Below are 18,010 nucleotides of genomic sequence, written 5' to 3' on the forward strand. Positions count from 1 at the left end.
ATGTCGCAGGCGGGGAGGGGATGGCAGGGGCAGGGTAGGGTCCGGGACAGCGGCATTGCCAGTCCCCGCCGTGTCCCCGCCGTGTCCCCAAGCCCATCCCGGGGGCGGGCACGGGGTCCATGTGGGCGTGTCCCACCCTGGCCCCGCCCCTCGCCCCCATCCCCACCCCACGGCGCGCCAGCGGCCCCGCCCCGCGGCGCGAGCCCCCCCCGGCCCCGCCCCTCCGGGGCACTTCCGGCGGAAGCGGGGGGCTCCTTCCCTTTCCGGGCGCGGGCCCCGGGCGGAGCGGCGGGACGGGCGCGGGCCATGGCGGAGCTGGCGCAGGGGCAGAGCCAGAGCGCGGCGCCCGTGGGGATCAAGCCCGAGGGTTTCGTGGACGCTCTGCACCGGGCCCGGCAGGTGAGGTGCCGGCCGGCGGGTCGGGGGCTGGCGGGAGGAGGCCGCGGAGCGCCGCTAGGCCGCGGGGCGGAGGCGGGGCAGGGCCGCTGCCCCAGTGCCGGGGAAGCGGAGCTCCGGGGCCGTGCCCTGAGGGGGCGGCGGGGCTCTGACTGCCGCGGCCGTGACCGGTGACAGCGCTGCTGTGCGGGAGGGGCGGCCCGGCCGGCCCTGGGCACGGGGTGGGTGTGAGCCGGTGCCGGTTCTTGTTTCACACGGGGCCTGTGCGTGGGCTGAGCCAGGGAGCGGCCGGAGAGCGGCTGGGCAAGGGTCCGCGGTGTGTGTGTGTCCTGTGAGGAGCGGCTGAGGGAGCTGGGGCCGCTCAGACTGGAGAAGAGGAGGCTCAGGGGGGCTTTACACAATGTACAACTACCTGAGAGTGGCCAGGTGGGATCGGACTCGTCTCCCGGGCAACCAGCGACAGGACAAGAGCACTCAGTCTTAAACTATGCCAGGGGAGGTTTAGGCTGGACACTGCGAGGAATTTCTTCACAGGAAGGGTGATTAGACACTGGAATGGGCTGCCCGGGGAGGTGCTGCAGTCACCGGCCCTGGAGGTGTTTAAGGGAACACTGGATGTGGTGCTCAGTCCATCCTCTGACTGACAGGGTGATCAGTCAGTCGCTGCTTGGACTCGATGACCTCAGAGATCTTTTCCGAGCTCATTGATTCTGTGGATACAAACCTTGGCAGGGCAGGAGCTCGGCCTTCTCCCCAGGGAGAGAGGGAGGGGGGAGTGAGGTGCTTCCCAGAGGAACTGTGAGCTGACACAGTGCTGAGATGGGAAGTTTCAGTGGAAGTGCCCAGAGCTGCAGGCGTTAACAGCCTCACCTTGAGTACAGGATGTTCCAGGTGTTTGTGCTCCTCTGTTTGGCAGAACAGGAAGCTGCTGCTCACATCGTGGATGCTGTGGCTGTTCCCATCTCCTGTTCCAGGCCTGTCACAGGTGTTTGTTCCATCTCTGACAGGTTCCACTTAAACATGTTCCACTGGAACACAGCCGAGTGCCAGAGCCCACCTGGGGCTCAGACCCTGACTTTATTCTCTCCAGTTTTTCAGGCCAGGTGGGAGGAATCCCCTTCTGTTGCACAGGCTTTGTCATTTCACTGACAAGACCTCTGTGACCTGCAGAGAGGCCCCTGGTGCTGTAGATGCACACCCTGCACCTCTCAGCACACCAGGAGCTGCTCTGGGGCTGTGGATTTCCTTCTCAGCACAGGTTGGTGGGCTGTGAGCTGCCCCAGGGTGAGCCAGGCCCTCTGGAAGAGCCCTGTCCCTGGGATGTGGCGTGGGAGCAGCCAGGCAGGGCAGTGTGCTTGGTGCAGTTAATGGAGAGCTGCTGCAGCTGTGCTTGTCCTGTCCTGGTTGTCTCTTACTGAGGGCCTCTCACTGCAAAAACACCTTATTTAAATATCTGATCATGCTGCCACCTGTGAGCAGTTGAATAACCCGTTGATGTAAAAGAAAATAATGATTTGCTGTTGAAGTGCAGCTTGTTGGATTTATTTAGTGGGTGTTTGGAGTCCAGAAGAGGCCATGAAGTTGCTGAGGGAGCTGGAGCACCTGCCCTGTGGGGACAGACTGAGGGCTGGGGCTGTTCCTGGAGAAGAGACGGCTGTCTGGGGACATCACAGCATCTCCCAGGATCTGAAGGGGCTGCAGGGGAGCTGGAGAGGGACTAGACTCTTCATCAGGAGCTGTAGTGACAGGACAAGGGAGAATGGGTTCAAACTGAAAGAGAGGACATTTAGTTTGGAATTTTTAGAAAAAAATTCTTCCCTATGCGGGTGGTGAGGCCGTGGCTCAGCTTGCCCAGAGAAGCTGTGGCTGCCCCATCCCTGGAAGTGTCCAAGGCCAGGCTGGACAGGGCTTGGAGCAACCTGGGATAGTGGAAGGTGTCCCTGCCCATGGCAGGGCATGGAATGAGATGATATGTGAGGTCCCTTCACCCCAAACCCTTCTGTGTTGCGCATGCAGCTGCGTGTGCCCCTTGTGATCAGTGTCAGGTCAAAGTGTGATCCTCAGAGCATCCTGGGCTCCAACACAGCCCTGGCTGACATGGATCTCACCTGGAGCTGCCTGACTGCTGTCATCGTGTTTGTGGGGGGAATCTGTGAGGCCCCAGCATGAGGGAGGTGGAATAATAAATAATAAATAATTCTGTGCCCTGGCTGTGGTCACTCGCTTGATTTTGTTCTCAAGTTCTTGCTGCAATTATCCTGTACGTGCTGGGTTTCCATGAGCTTAAAACTTGAGTTAGTCTGAGCTTGATTCCAGCTGCAACCTCCTGACTTTCTCTCACCCTGGACACAGGTGTGTGGGGAAATGTGGGCTCTGCATGTGTTTGTGGGGGAGCAGTGTCCTACATTTTTGTGCAGTGAGTTGTTTGCTGCCTGCTGAATATGATTTTTTTTCCCATTAATGTTTGTGGGATGAAAAGACAAATATTTCCTTCCCCTGTGGAAGTACTTGATTTAATTGAGTTCTGTAGAGGCCGGGTAAGAGAGCAGGTGATTTTCTCTTGCACAGAACTAAATTGTCACTAGTGACTTGTTGCCAAATGTCACTGAAAACGCTCTGCATTGCTCAGGTGATGGATGTTTGCCTCACCACCCAAACAATCTGTGATGGAGCTTCCTGGATGAGGATCAGGGGGAAATGAAAAGGCAGCTCACCTGATATTTCTCTGGAGGTGATGGCAGAGCTTTCACCAAGGGTGTTTGGTGTTGTGTTTGCCTGAGCTGTACTGACCTGGTACAGCTTTTGGCCTTTTTGGGATATTCCTTTTGCTCTAAGGGAAGGAGGGTGTGGAGGAAAAAAATTCAGCCATAGCTTTTTCTTTATGGGTTGGTCATCCCTGGCTTGATGTTTGGATCTTTCAAGGTTTTGTGTCACATGTAAGACCAGTAATCAAATTTACAAAATTCAGACCTCATGAGCCATAACATTATAATCAGGCTATAGAATACAGTGCTTGGTTCTGAATATCTAAACAAGGACATAACTTCAGGACAAGGAAGACTTCCCTGAGTAAAGGAGAGTAGCTGCATTCCTCAGAGCCTCTGGGATGTGAGATGATTATAGGAATATAAAATAGAAACCTGGAATATATTTGGAAGAAATTACTTTACATGGTGGTCAGTGTTCATGCTGGACTTGCCTGAATACTTTTGTGGACTCTGAAATATTTGGGATTTATGAATAATTACTTTTCAGGGCAGTGCTGAGACTTTGAGCTGCACTGTCCTGCACCTTCTGTATCACATCTCAAGTGGATTGGTGGCTCTTGGGGTAGACTGATCTGTCCAGCTGCTTCCAGGCAGGGTGGCTTTTCTGTGATATGTTGGGGTGGGTGAGAGATAGAGAGAGAGAGAGAGAGAGAGGATGTTTGCTCCCCTTTTGAATTGTGGGGTCAGAAAATAAGCAGAGCTGCCTGTACTTTGGACTAAAATGGATTTCTCTCAGGCCATCCTTAAGTTTTGTTCCTATTGACCAACCAGTGTCTTGCTGGGTGTCCTGGGAATGCTCTGGAGAGGAAAGGCTGAGGCTTGGTGAGCCTGTGATTGCCATCCTGGCTGCCTCAGAAATGGGGAATATCCTGAGACTGACTGAGAGTCAGCAGGCTGTGTGTTTGCCATCCCTTTCTGTATCAGGCTCTAATTTCCATGGTGATGGAGGGGGTCTTGGACAAACTTTTCTTTACCCCCTTGCAGAGTCCTTTTTCAGGTCATCCTCAAATAGATTTGGGCTTTGCCAGTTACTCTGGTATTTGGGAAAACCACCTGTGATGTGAAGCTTAAATGGTTGTGGATGGATTTGTTGCTTTCTGCAGAGCTCTGGAGAAATGTCTGTCACCTCCAACTCAAGTGTTCTGCTGAGTGAATGGGAGGAGCAGCACAAGGACCAGAATAGTCTGAAGGGTCAGATGACAGAGCCTTATTGTTTTTTTTAAATCCTGCAAATACCTAGAATTGGTGATTTTATCTGTTGCTGTTCTTTGCGGGGCACCATGGAGAGGTTTTTCCTAGAAGCTGGGCCTGTTCTCTTGAAAGCTGAATTCTGCAGATGTTGGTATTTGTGTGTGCCTAGCAAAGAAGCTTCTTGTTTAGAAGTGGTTTTGTATTACTTGTATTTTGTATTTTTGTTATTCTGGCTGTTAGATGTATAGGAGAACAGAAATGCAAGGTGTAGGAAAACTTGTATCTCTCACACAACTTAGTGGATTATTTTGGGGTTTTTTTGGCTTTTCCATTGCAGTTTTTCACTGAGGCTTGTGTTGTGTCCTTTAAAGTCTTTGTTGGAGAGCTTTATTTTGGGGAATTTAGGTGCAGAAACAGTGATGCTCTTCCCCCATTGTGTTTCAGAACTTGATAAAATGGATGTATTTGGTTTAGGGGAGGGAGGAAATAGAGGGAAAAAACCTAAGGCTGACATAGAACAGGACAAAAGCAGTGGCTAACAGCAGTACATTTCTCAAGGTCATGTAGGCAGATAAGAGCTAGGTCTGCTTGCTTTTGCCATGTCCTAATTTTTGTGCTTACCTCCCTGCTGAACCTGTCATGAAAACTGAGCTTCCCATTTGAAGTTGAATATGAGATGTTAAAATGTACTTTAGCTGCTACAGGTACTTTAAAAGCTCAGCCCTTAATTTTGCAGGGTGTATTTTCCTGCTGTGGTGAGGTGCCACTGTTGTCTGCCTGTAATCCACTGGCAGCTGGGAGGCTTTAGAGATAAGGGGACAAGTTTAAATAAAGGTGGCAGAGGGGGAAGGAAAATATCCTAAAAGCTGATAATGCAAAAGTTGCTTTAACACTCCTGCTTTGCCCTTTACTTGGAGGACTCTGTGCCAGGGGGATCTCTGTGTGAGCAGGGGTTCACAAAGCTCCCCTGGGTTGGGAGTAGACAGCCTTGGTGCCAGCAAGCTGCTCCTGAACACCTTTGTTCTTGAGGCTGCCTTCCTTCCCTCGGCCAGCTCCTGCTGTCCACAGACTGGTGTTTTCTTTTCCTGGAGTTTGTGGTGGGTGATTTCACCTCTAAAGGATTATCCATAACTTTTAAGGCATGGTAAACAACTCCTGACAGAAAGAGAGTTCTTGAAGGGGCTGTTAAAATCAAATGTCCCCAAAATATGTCAGGGTGTGTTATACCTGACACTGTTCCTTTGGGTCTATGTTGTAAGTTACTGTGTGAAAGCTGTTAATAGATTGCTGTAAAATATATTTTAAATTTTATATTTCAGCATTGAAGTAGTCAGAAAACATCTCTGCTCTTTGTATTTCATTAAAATTCTCTTCATCCCAAACATGAGGGGAAAGTATGTGGGGGTAAAGGGCTGAATCCATGGATGCAGTACAACATTTAACAAAAGGGTAAAGCATCACCAGGCCCTCCCTCCCGGAGAGGACAAGGTGTGTTAATGCTTTCAGAACCAGCTTTCTGGGGACTTAGTGGAGATGTTGATGTGCAAAATGCTTGTCATGAAAGCTTCACTACAGGATTGCAGCTGGTCCCAGCAGAAGGTTTTATTCTCTAGCTCTGACATTTCTGACACAGCGAAGTTACTGGCTTTCCGAAAGGAGGCAGGACAGAATGGACTATAAGGAGAAAATGGTCCAAACTTGGAGCCCTTTGCATGGAAGGCATTGAACCGAATGTTTCCTATTCTCTTTCTAAAAGCAGTGCCCTCAATCTTTCAAGATTATTTCAAATAGCTTTTTTCCAGTACCCTGTGGTTCTGCATCTTGGGCAGTTGTTTGTTCCTCTGCAGCAGAAGATAGTGTCAACAACCGGAGTTACTGTAGATGTCTTTCTGTTGCAGTGAAGCACAAATTTTTAGAAATCTTTAGATATATTGGTCATTTAAAACATATCTGTGTAAAATGCTCTTTCATCTGCTCCTGTTGCTTATTCTCTGGTGAAATCCAGTTCTAATGGAGTGAGATGAGTCTCTTGGTAAAGATTTCATTCAGTCATTTTCTTTTTGTTGGAAAAGGCAGCAAATGCTGTAGCATACCATGTACTTTATATTTGTTCTGTAACTACTTTGTTCTGCACTTGCTTATTACAGCAAAATACTTTATGTAGGCAAGGAGAGCTGTGAGACTGCAGTTTGCCTGTCCCTGGGAGGATGTTAACTGGGCTGCAGCACCCAGGGAATGCACCTGGGTGTTTCTAGGGTGGGTTTCCTCCAGTTAGCTCAGGGAGGAGCTGGGAGAGCTCATGTTGTCAGCACCCACCTGTACAGCTGTCCCCCAAATGTCACTAGAGATGTGCTCAATTTTTCACTTGTATTAAGTGATGTTTAGGTGTGTGTCTCAATTTATTTGCTTTCCTTAGTTCCCTTACTGTGATACCTGACAGTCTCCTCTTTCCTGTGGATGAACTCCTTTTATCCTGGCTCAGCAGGGAACGGCAGTTTCCCCTCTGGAAGGGCTGGAAGCAGAGGCACAGGCAGCATTAGGTGTGTTTGTGCTGTACTGACCACTGCAGGAAATGGAGACTAGTTCTGGTCTGATAATTTGCCCACTGGCTTATTCCTCACACAGCAAACAAATGTGATCCAGTCTCTTTGACAGGGAGTTTCCAAACCTGTCCTTGTGCTGTGTGTTTTCCCTCTCTCCCTCTGCTCCCCCACAGATGTGTGAGTGTGCACTTCTGTGTGTCTGGGTCTGCACAGGTGCAGGAGGAAGCACATGTCCTCCCACACACCTCTGGTGGTGGCAGCTTCTCCAGGACAGAGTTGGTTTGTTAAGTTTGAACCCTCCTCTTAGCAAGATTTAGCTTGTCAGCTATTCCATTGAGCAAGTAATCCTGAATACAATGTTCCAGGTAGTAAATGTCTGCTTATGATCAGGAAGAGGAACTGGGTGCATGTGATCTTAATTAAGCAAATATTAAAAGCAAGCAGAAAATTGTTTACTTTACAAATGAAGCACCTTGTTACAAATCCACCTATACAGTGAATACCTGAGAGAAGATTGGCCTGGGGTCAATGCTTTATTGGGAGAAAGAGTGTTTAGTTGTGGTGGCTGAAACTTCAGCTATGCTGATGATGCTTTTGTCTTGTTTTTATAGATTGCTGCTAAAATTGGAGATATTCCTCACTTGAATAACTCTACACTTGTGGACCCGTCAGTCTACGGTTATGGAGTGCAGAAACGGCCCCTGGATGATGGAGGTAAGCTGCCTGTGATGAGTCAGTCTGGTGGATGCAGCTCCTGACATTCATCTCTGGAGGCAGCTGTCTGTTTTCAGGATGGAAAATGCAGCTTTCTGTGTCTGGACATTTCATACAAGATGCCCTGTGCTGTTTACTCTTACCTAGATTGCACAGTGTGCTTAGGCACTGGTATTAATGTGAAGCAATTCTTTGTTAGTTCATGACCTTTGGGAATTAGCAAACAAACGATGTCATTTAAATATCTTGGTCTGTGGTAGTTGAGGGAGGGAGGAGGGATTTGCTTATTGGGCCTGTGCTGGAGCCCAGGGATAGAGCACCAGGTGTACACAGTACATGTTCTTCCCTGATGGCTCTTATTTTCTGAGAGCAGGCAGTGTGTGAGGCCAGTATTATACATGTTCTTTCCATCTGTGACCATAGTCACAGCCCAGGAGCTGAGTTGCTGTCAAGTTCTGGTTGCTTTGTACATGAATTTTAAGGAGAAAAGGTATTTGTGGAAGATGATGCAAGTTGGAAGGAAACTTCCTGTATTAGCTTCAGCTTTCTCCGTTATTATTATTTGAGAATTTTTGAATCTCTGAAGAATTTAAAATTGGCCATGGCCAAATGATAATTTATTGCATGGACCAGAACTATCATAAAATATTGTATGAATTGTTACAATTTTAAAATAAGCCACTGGTTTCTTATGTTTGGTGGGAACAACAAAAATGTTAAGAGTTTTTTAGGTTTAATAAGTCTGATGATATGCATTGCTACAAGAAATGTTTAAACTGTGTTATCTGCTGCTGTATAGATGCAAGGAGCTCACCTCTTCTTGAGAAGAAACAAAAAGCGTGGCTATGTCTTCCTTTCTGCTATTTCCTCTGTTATTTTTCCTGACACTCTTAGCCCTGCAGGGTGGTTCTCTCCCCCATGGATATGTTCAGGAGTACTGAGGAGATAAGCCAAGCTGCTGCCTGGCGCTACATTTTGGAAAAAAAAAAATTCTGTCTGATACAAAGGCTAAAAATAACTGCATGTCTGCTCCTCAGTCTGAAAAAACATGCTGGAGCATGGGGAGAAGTTTCTTTCATGTGGAGCTTCTGGCTTGCTAACATTACTGTTTTCTGAACAGATGCCACCACCCACTTCTGTTCTCTGCTCTTGGCTCTGTTTGAGCAACAGGTTGCTGCTGCTCCTTTGGTTGGGGGTTTCAGGAGAGAATAGATTTATCTGGGTGAGCCCCCACATTTTGTATCTTGGTCTGGAGCATCCTTTTGTTGAGAAGCAGGAGGTCTGGCATTGCTGGTGTGTGCTAGCTCTGCAGGGGAAGGTGTTGGGGAATGCTGAACAGCTCTGAGCTTGGTCTGAGTAGCTTAGGGATGTGGCTATGTGTGAAAAGGAATAAAAATAGCCTTCTGGGAAGCAGTCATTCACAACATTTGCCCTGCGTGTGTTTTTCATTGATTCGGCAGACTGAACTCGAGATCTGACCTCTTGACAAAATGTATTTTATGAAATGGTCATGACAGTGCTTTAGTGACAGGTTGGACTTTGTACTTAAACTTGTACTGATGAGCCCTGGAACTTGGTGATCCTTGTTTGTGTTGACACAGACCGTGTCAATACAGTAGCAGTGTGGGCCATAGAAGTGCATTACTGCTGTGTAGATAACTCCGTGGGGTGGGTATTGTTCCTGGGAGAGCCTCCCAGGGTGGCTGTTCCTGACTCCGGGATCAGCAGTTGTTCTGCTCACCCTGTCCTCGCCACTGCACCTTGTCTGTAACTGTTTTTAAAGTGACTCCAATGCTGTGTTTGCCCTTGGGTTGTTCCTGTACATCTGGATATAACTTTGTCCAACTCCCCTCCCAAAAATCTGGTCTGTGAGATCTTTAAGGAGAAGGGAAATGACAGAAGTAATGTTTTGAAGGGCTGCAGTGTGACAAAGAAGCAGGAATTGTCGGGGTAGGGATGAGGTTGTAGCACTTCTTTCAGCTTGGGTCATGTTGGGTTTTATTTGTAATGGTATTAGTAGGTCCTTTACTGAGATGGAGCCATGTGGTGAGTCCCCCCTACATGTGGGATTCTCCTGTGCTGTTCTTCACCTGCAGCCTGGCAAAGCAATTCCTGAAGCTGTGGGTGCTTCTTGCTCTGTTTTGGTATGATCCATGTCTTAGTCTTGGGCTACCTGCTCTTGCTGCCATGTAATTAAATGTCTATAATGCAGCTTTAGCTTTAAACATCTGGAAGATGGAAGTTGCTTTTAATAGGACACTTAAATTAGGAATGCATTTCCTATTGGGGTGATTTTTTAGTTCTCTGTTAGCTGCAGACGAGGGGTGTTGGAATTGCATGCCCACACTTTTCTCCATTTTTTCCTTGTCTGTGAACCACAGTTCGGAGCTGTTGTTGTCAAGAAGTGATTATGTTGTTACACATGCTCTAGAAATGTTACAGTGCGTGGATTTGGATACATTCTACTGCTCTGGATGGGTTGGAAACAAATCTGGTGGGAAATTTCCCCCTGTATACTGCACGCTCACAGCTGGGTGCAGGTCTCACCGCTTCCTTATCCCCATGCAGCTCTTGGGAAATTAATGCTGTTTCTAATACTGCTGAAAAAATTGTCTCCAGAGGAAGTATTTAAGGTGACAGGAGAACTATCTGTCCCTCAGGACAGTCTAATTCTTCCCATCTGTTTTTGTAAACAGCTGCTGCTGTGGCTGCCTGATGCCACCTGAGGAAGTGGTCTTAAGCCAGGTGTCAATGCGTTGATCAAAACAAATTCAGCTGCTTTTAAAGCATTTCCAGGAAAAAGAGATTTATTGTAGCATCAGAAACCAGGATGTGTGAGTGTTTTTTGCACTTCCTTAACATAACCCTCATCTGAACTGAGGATGAGCAGGATCAACCCTGGTAACCTGGTTCATTGGTGTTAGATGGAGCTTGAGGCTGATTATTTCTCTTTTTCCTGCCTTCTTTTTTATTTTTCCTTTTCTGGAAACAAGTTGAAAGTAATCCTGCAAACAGCTGTAGTGCAGGGAAGAGATCAAGTTTATTTGCACTGCTCCTGGGAAGTCACAGCTGGCATTTCTGTGGCCACTTGCAGAGGTTAATGTTTCTCGGGGAAGGGGGGTCACTAGGGACAGGTGAGTCTGAACTGCAAAGACCTGGTGGCATCTTGCCTGTGGCTGCTGCTGAGGACACACCCCAGCCCTCCTGTTAAGGGCCAGCTGCTGCCCCTGGCCTCTATTTTAATTAAAAAGTCCCTCTAATTGTCAGCACAGATTAATAAGTTTGTTTAATGCTAAATAATCTTTAAAGAAGCAGACTCCTTTTGTTCAAAGGAGGCAGGGATGTAGTCTGCTGCAGAGACTGATGGACAGAACGTTACCCTTTGTTTGCCCTGCTCTGGGCTGCTTTAAAGGAGTGTCCTGTGAGATCCATGGGATTAAGCAGCAGCATTACAGCTGGAGGCTGGGGCATCCTTTGAGTCTGGGAAAACAAAGGTGAGAGACCTTGGAGAAGCCTCACATCCCCCTTTCCCCACTCCTCTCCCCTCCTGAAGCTCCTTTGGTACATCCAGATCTGAAGATGACCTGTTCTGGTGTAATAAACCTTGATTGTGGTAGAACCAAGGGCTCAAACAGGACATGATCCTGCTGTCCAGAGTACTTTATGCTGTTCCTCCAATGTGTTTTCAATGAAAATAGTGGTGGGCAGAAGGGAATTTTATCCCTGTCTTACTGCTGATGAAAGTCAGTACTGATGCTCTTTGACATATCTGCAGCAGCAGTAGGATCAGGGCAGAAGTCCAGATCTCTTGGCAAAAGATTTCATTTAATGCACAAATGCAACTGTTCTTTACAATTTACAGATGGGGCACTTTTAAAAATAAGACGGTTTAAGGGAGGGGAAAAATCCTCCAAAGATTTGCAGTGAAGTCAGACACAATAATAATTAGAGTCTGACTGTTAATTAAAAAAAACCCTATTGATATTTAATGGTGGAGAATTAGGGTAACTATCTTTGTAGCTTTCTAAAAATTATGGTGATCCCGTTTGGGCTCTAAAGCATGAAAAGCAGCCCTGTTCCACTGCTCTCAAGGAGATGTGTTGCTCTGATTTTATTCTAGCCATGAAGATATTCCTGAAGAGATTGTATATTCCCATCATGCACATTAATTTAGTGGGAGGCACTGCTCTGTTTTATGGGGTGGAAGAAAAATCCGCATTTGTTTTGAGTGTCTGTTAGGTAGAATTCAGTTAAGGTGAAGCGTAAAGCAGAATGAAGAGTTATCAAGCAGCAGGTGCCATTAATAGGAAATTGTGCTGATTTTATTCAGTGTTTTTCCTTATTTGCAGTAAAATGACTGCAGTTACAGTTAAATTGTACTGAACAGATGTAAAAGGGGGAAATATGAATGTGGCTTGTCAGAGTTCAGCCCCCTCCTTGGTGTGGAGGGAGACAGTGGAATGGTGCATCAGCTTCCAGTACTGTGGCTGCCCCAGCCCTGCCTCTCTGTTAGTCCCTGTTTTTCAGGGAAAAATGGGCATGTTGGAGAAGGAATGGACCTTTAAGTTGTTGGAGTTGGGAGCCACATCACTTTTTTCCCCCCCAAAACAGAGCAATCGTAACTAGCTTGAAGTAAATAATTTCCATTTTTTTCCATTTGCCTTCAATCTCAGATTTTTGAGAAATTATCTGTGAACTGGAAGTTCACGGTGTGTTCACTGTGGACATAAGTTATTGTGGCATAATTTTTCCATGCTAATTTGCACAATAAACATGCATTAAGGCTGATACCTCCTTGTGGGGGTGAGTGACTTACTGTTTGGATAGTACTCAGAAAGGGCTGGAGAGACATTGTTACCTGCATCTAAAGTATTAATTCCCTAACTGATTTGACTTCCTGTGCTCATACAGGTTTCCCCTCAGAAGTTGTCTTTCTCAAGTGTAGGATTGTGTTACAAAATGAAGGCTCCTCCCTTGGGTGCGTGAACTTGGGGAGTTGATTATAGGATGTGTATCTGTCTCATAATTTGTGGGCAGCGGCTGCAGCGGGCGCAGATTGCTAAGAGAGCTGTTCCGGTGAATTGAAATGCCAAGTGGAGATTTAAATACAGCCTTTGCAGAGTTAAGACCACTCTTTCTGGCATCTTGATGATGAGTGGCTTTGTCTGTGGCAACCCCACACTGCACCGATACCACCAGACCTGCTGTGTGGAGTGGAAATATTCTGTAATATTCGGTGCAAGATTCTGAGTTTGGTTGTATTTGCTCAGCTCTGTGGTAGAAGCTTATCAGCCGCAGCAAATATTCCCCATTACATCACCCACCCTTTTCAACTGCAGTATTCATAGTTATCAAATTAGAGCTTTTCATGTTCAGGATGAGAATATGCAAAGACTAATCTAAAGGAGTCAATTAACACAGCAGTTGTCTTATCGCTGAGCTGGGGAGAGTAATAAAATAGATATGCTGTTGATATTTTGGTCCTGAGCTAGAGGAGGTATCGACACACAGCAGAAATACACTGTTGACTCTCTTTGTCTGTTTTCTTGGGGTAAAGTGTTTGGCCACAAACTTGATGCGTTTTTCTACCAGATTTACAGAGTGTTGGATGCATCCACTTTCTCTCCCTGCCAGCTGATTGCCAATTTATTTCAGGTCAAAGAATGTGCAGCTTGCTGCAAGGTAGTTTGAAACAGCATCTTTATTATCACAGCTCACATGTTGGCCAGTTTCATTTGTTTTGTTCCGTGCCCTCCAGGCATGCAATATAATCTTTCAACTGGTTGTTAGCACCAAATGGTCTGGTTTTTAGCTGGTTTGCTGCAGGCAAAGTCCAGTAGGAAGCCCAGCAGGGCTCGTGTTCCCACTTTGCATGAGTTGGTCTAATGATATTTTCGTGATTAACATTTGGAAGAAAGATCTAATCTGTCGGGGCTGGGGGGAGAAGTCTGTCTGGGGTTGTCAGTAGGGAGATAATTGCTGATCATAGATGGACCACCAGCTAACGTGGCAGAAATGCCTGGAATGTGTTCAAGAACGTGTGTTTTGTTGGGTTGAAACACTGTTTGGGTGCCACGAGGTTACTTAACAGCCCTATTCCTTTAACAGGTCTCCGTGTAAGTGGGCTCCATGGAGCACAGATCAGAGACACAGAGAGAAGTATGTGCCAGCCCTGTCTAATGCTTGGACTGAGGGAATCTCTGAGGCTGCTCGGCTTTTATTCTTGTTTTTTAATACACGCTGCTCTCCTTCAAATTTCTCTCCCTCCCCCCTTTCCCCTTTTTTTACTACTTTGGGCTTAATTTGGGAAGGGGGGAGGTTAGTTGCAGGGATTTGGATTTGGGCAGGCAGGATTTTCTCCCATGACTCTCAGCATGGGGAGATGCAGATCAATTCCCTATCCTGTGTTCAGCTGGACACTGGGCTATGGTGTGTGTTGATCAAGAAATCCCCTCCTGTTTTGTACCACATAACGCATTCATTTCAGCCACTGAACCTAAATTACTGTTTTGCTTTTCTTTCTTTTTTGATGAAACGGTAAGAACTCCCTTTCTATAGGGATGAAGTTAGTTTATCCGTGCTAATGCTTTGATTTTTTTCCCTTTTTTCTCTCTCTGCCACAGTAGGTAACCAGTTAGGGGCCCTGGTACATCAAAGGTAAGCAGTGGGTTATGTTTTATTATTTATTGATCAATTCTAATTGTTTATTGATCCACCATCTGTAGTAGTGTTAGGAAGTCAGAGGTTGAGAATGTGGAAAAACTGTCAGCTTGGGTTTTCTCCAGCCTGAGTTGTTTGTTCTGGTGGAAAAAAAAAGAGGAGTTGATGTGAAATTTGGGGTCTCTGCAAATCTGCAGGACCAAAAAAATTAAATTCTCTCTCCTTTCCCTTCCCCTGCCCTGGCAGGGGCAGGAAAGAAAAAATGTAAAAAGATCTGACATTTTGGCAAAAGGTGGAAGTATCAAACAGACACATGTTACTGTTGTTACTATTTAGGTTTTTTGGTGTAATATGACCTGGGATGACTCCCTTGTCAAAGATGGTTTGGGAAGACTGAAGCAAGTATGAGTTGTCATCCAGCATGTCTCAGCATCCAATAAAAATGTAAAATTCTCAGTTTTTCTCAAATCCTGCTCTTGAGGAGTTTTCTGTGTTGTTTTGAAGGGAAGAACATTTCTAAAGCTGGATTAGCCTGGAGGGGAATAGTAGTGCATTTCCATCCCAACCAGCTGTTTGGGGCCTCAGCAGAAGGGACAAGCAATGTGCATGAAGGCTGTACAACCTTAAATTTTTAATGGTTAAGTTAATGTCCTACTAGACCATCTTAGAAAGGGGTAGGCAGTGTTAGTACTTCATCTGCAGCTTAGCAAATCAAGTCTAGTGTGTATTTTATGCCTTTCCTAACTGATCTAAAGCAAAATACTGGGAAAATGTTAATATTCCTTCACACAAAACCTGCACTGAACTTACTGTGCAGGTTTTTTATTGCCTTTGAGATTGCTGAACAAATTGTACATAATGCATATTTGCCAATTCCATGTTCCTGCTGTTGTGTTTTCTACAAGATAGAAACAGCTAAACAAAAAAAAACCAAAACAAAACAAAACAAAAAAAAAACCAATGCAAGTTAATTCCTCTCTACTTGACTATTGGTCAGGTTTTAGGAAACTGCTTCGAGTGTTTTGTTTTGAAGCAGACACATTGAAAATGTCCAAAGAGCAATAGTTATGGGAGTCTTGAGATAATAAGGATTCAGAGGATAATTGAAGACAATTTTTATTAATTCCAAGGAAAAGAATGATAAGGACAAGTAGGTGAAAAAAGAGTCCCAAAACACCAAACCTGTGAACATGAGAAGGGAGATTTCGTGTCAGGACTGGCTTTAGTTGGTGTCTCCTGGGAAGAGAATATCCAGAAGCCCTGGGCAGACACTGCTGCTTGGAAGGTCCAGGCTCAGTGATAAGGAAACTTTGTGCTTTTTTTGTTAAATCTGTCTGGAGCAAGAATGACTAAAAGAGCTTCTTCCATCAGCTCCATTCAAGATACCAGAGATAGACTGGAAATGGATCCAGCATAGGAGAAATTGTGTGACCATGAGAGGTCCCTTCCAAAACAAATGATTTTGATAGTGATGTGCTTTTACTTATGTGTGCAGAGTCCCTGTGCTGAGCCCAGGCTCCGTGGCAGGGATGTAGTTTCTTCCAAATTGTTCTTTGTAATGACTTTGATGGGGTTTTCTTCCTTTTTTTTTTTTTTTCTTTTTTCTTTTAGGGCTGTAATAACAGAAGAGTTCAAAGTGCCTGATAAAATGGTTGGATTTAGTAAGTACCTTGGATGCTTTTGATGGTTCTTGATGTGTTTTCTGTGCAGGAATGCTGTTGATTCTGACACAAGTTTTTGTGCTTGTTAGCCTTGGACAAGCCTTGTTTAATGCTGTCTCCATGGGGAACCGAGGATCTGTGTTTAAAATCCAGATGCAAACTTTATGAAAAAAGCTTGGTGTCCCAGTAATAAGAACAAGAATGTTTGGTACAGGTTACCGAGCATTTTAGTGATTTTCTCTTTTGAATTCCCATTAGCACAGAACATAAACAAGTCAAAAGTGAATTTATTTCCCTTCATTGCACCATTTTACTTTAAGTATGCAAAACTGTGAGAATTGAGGAAGGAAAACAACATTTAAATGTTAAAATATGAGTTGACTAAAGGCAAGTTAAACAGAATTTTAAATTTCTCACACATTTGCTGCAGGGAAACTCAACCAGACGAGAGTTTTTCCTAGATTTGCATTCCTGATACTGTTCTCTTTCAAGCTTGATCCTAATTTCTCTCTTCCTCTTAATGATCATTACTCTGGCTTTCAATGGCACCTCCTGCTGATGTGTTACTGCAGTGATTGCATAGACTCTTCCACTGCTGGGTCTCTGTGTATCCCTTCCAATTTGATATATGGAGAGTAAAGAGGAAAATAACAGCCTGTGGTAATTACCCCATAGAGCGCCAAGTTTTGTCCTGACTCTAAAGACGCTGTAAGACTGTAACTCAAATTCCTGCAAAGGAAAGGCTCCCTCCTCTCCTGCCACACCTCTTCATTCACCACTCCTGGTGCTACGCATGGGGGATGTTGGCCCTGGGAGAGGGGAGCTTGCAGGCATCATCTGTGTCTCACCCTGCTTCAGGGGCAGACTGATAGGACGGGATACAATCCCACAGCTGAGATGCTTCTTTGGGAGCATCCTGAGCCAGGAATACCTGGTTGACTTGACAGCTTTGCTGTTTTTGCAGTCTGGGAAGGGTAGGAATGGTGATTGACACAGTCTGTGCTCCGGGTGTGTTGTTGTGAAACAGTGATGTGTCAACTCTGAGAGTAAAGGGAGAGGGGTATTTGTGTTCCCGGGAGGTTGATAGAGCATTTCAGGATGTGGTTCTGTCTGAGTGCAGACAGCTAAATAGCATGTCCATTCAAAAATGGCAGTAAAATAGGAATTATAAAGAACCCTTTTTTAGTACCACAAATAACTGGCTTATTGGTTCAGGCTGAACTAGATGTACTTAAATGACTCTCCTAGCATCACCCAGACTAGTGCCTTGTTTCTTCCATACTTACTTCTTTCCATTCCTGTGCAAGACAGGCTTTTTTTGTTTTGTTTGTCCAAGCAAATAGAATAACGTTCAGCAGTATTTTAATGTTTTTGTGCTTTGATAAATTTGGTCATGCTGTGGATGCTTCTCCTGCAATCTTGGAGTCAAACTGTTCCTTTATAGCTGCAGCAGACTAAAAGGGGGAAGGTGCTCTGCAGTTTCCAGGAAAAACAGTTTGTTCTGATGCTTGTTGAACTCATTTCAGTAATCGGCAGGGGAGGAGAGCAGATCTCACGGATTCAGATAGAGTCTGGCTGCAAAATTCAGATTGCTCCAGGTAAGCTCCTCTTTGTGTGGTGAGTGAACAGGTTTTAATGTCAAAGGGTGTTGTGTCCATTAGATCAGGCACTTCCCATGCTCACGGTGTTACCACCATTAACATGGATACAGACAGCCATGGGAGAGCTGTTGTGGGACCCACCTCCCAACCAGGGTAGAAAACAGGTTTGTCAGGTGGTTTGGGTAGTGGAACAGTGAGGGAACTGGCTTTAACCAGCAGATGGTTGCAGAACAAATGAACAATTCATGGTGTGCTTAGACCTAAAGCTGTTGAGTTTTCTCACTTTGCTCAGCTCTGTGGTTTGCCTCTGACTGGTCTGGTCAGCTCCAGCTCCTGGCAGAAGACATTTCAGAAGGGTTGGCAGCAGCTCTTCATACAGCTTGCTTTGCATCATTAAAAATGAGACCATTTGTCCAAATGAGATCATTTGGTGCCAATTTGCTTTGAGGGTAGACTGTGCTGCAGTGCTGTACAGG

The 18,010-nt window shown here is 45.8% G+C and overlaps 1 protein-coding gene across 5 annotated transcripts in view; it reads left to right on the forward strand.

The window, feature by feature from the left end:
• Window positions 1–276: 276 nt before the first annotated feature.
• The window catches only part of FUBP3 (far upstream element binding protein 3), a 39,185-nt gene continuing 21,451 nt past the window's right edge, over window positions 277–18,010 (forward strand). For 2 of the 5 annotated variants that reach the window (XM_066201091.1, XM_066201094.1), the window contains exons 1-6: window positions 277–399; window positions 7,510–7,612; window positions 13,721–13,771; window positions 14,236–14,269; window positions 15,884–15,933; window positions 17,460–17,531. In XM_066201091.1, coding sequence (XP_066057188.1) covers window positions 307–399; window positions 7,510–7,612; window positions 13,721–13,771; window positions 14,236–14,269; window positions 15,884–15,933; window positions 17,460–17,531 — 403 coding nt within the window. In that variant the 5' untranslated portion in view covers window positions 277–306. Of the gene's footprint in view, window positions 400–7,253; window positions 7,264–7,509; window positions 7,613–13,720; window positions 13,772–14,235; window positions 14,270–15,883; window positions 15,934–17,459; window positions 17,532–18,010 lie in introns of those variants that run through there. The other 3 variants (XM_066201092.1, XM_066201095.1, XM_066201093.1) reach the window with 3 other exon arrangements.

Source organism: Chamaea fasciata, unplaced genomic scaffold (assembly GCF_029207755.1).
Source record: "Chamaea fasciata isolate MVZ Bird 193981 ecotype frontalis unplaced genomic scaffold, bChaFas1.0.hap1 SCAF_20, whole genome shotgun sequence".
NCBI lineage: Eukaryota > Metazoa > Chordata > Aves > Passeriformes > Sylviidae > Chamaea > Chamaea fasciata.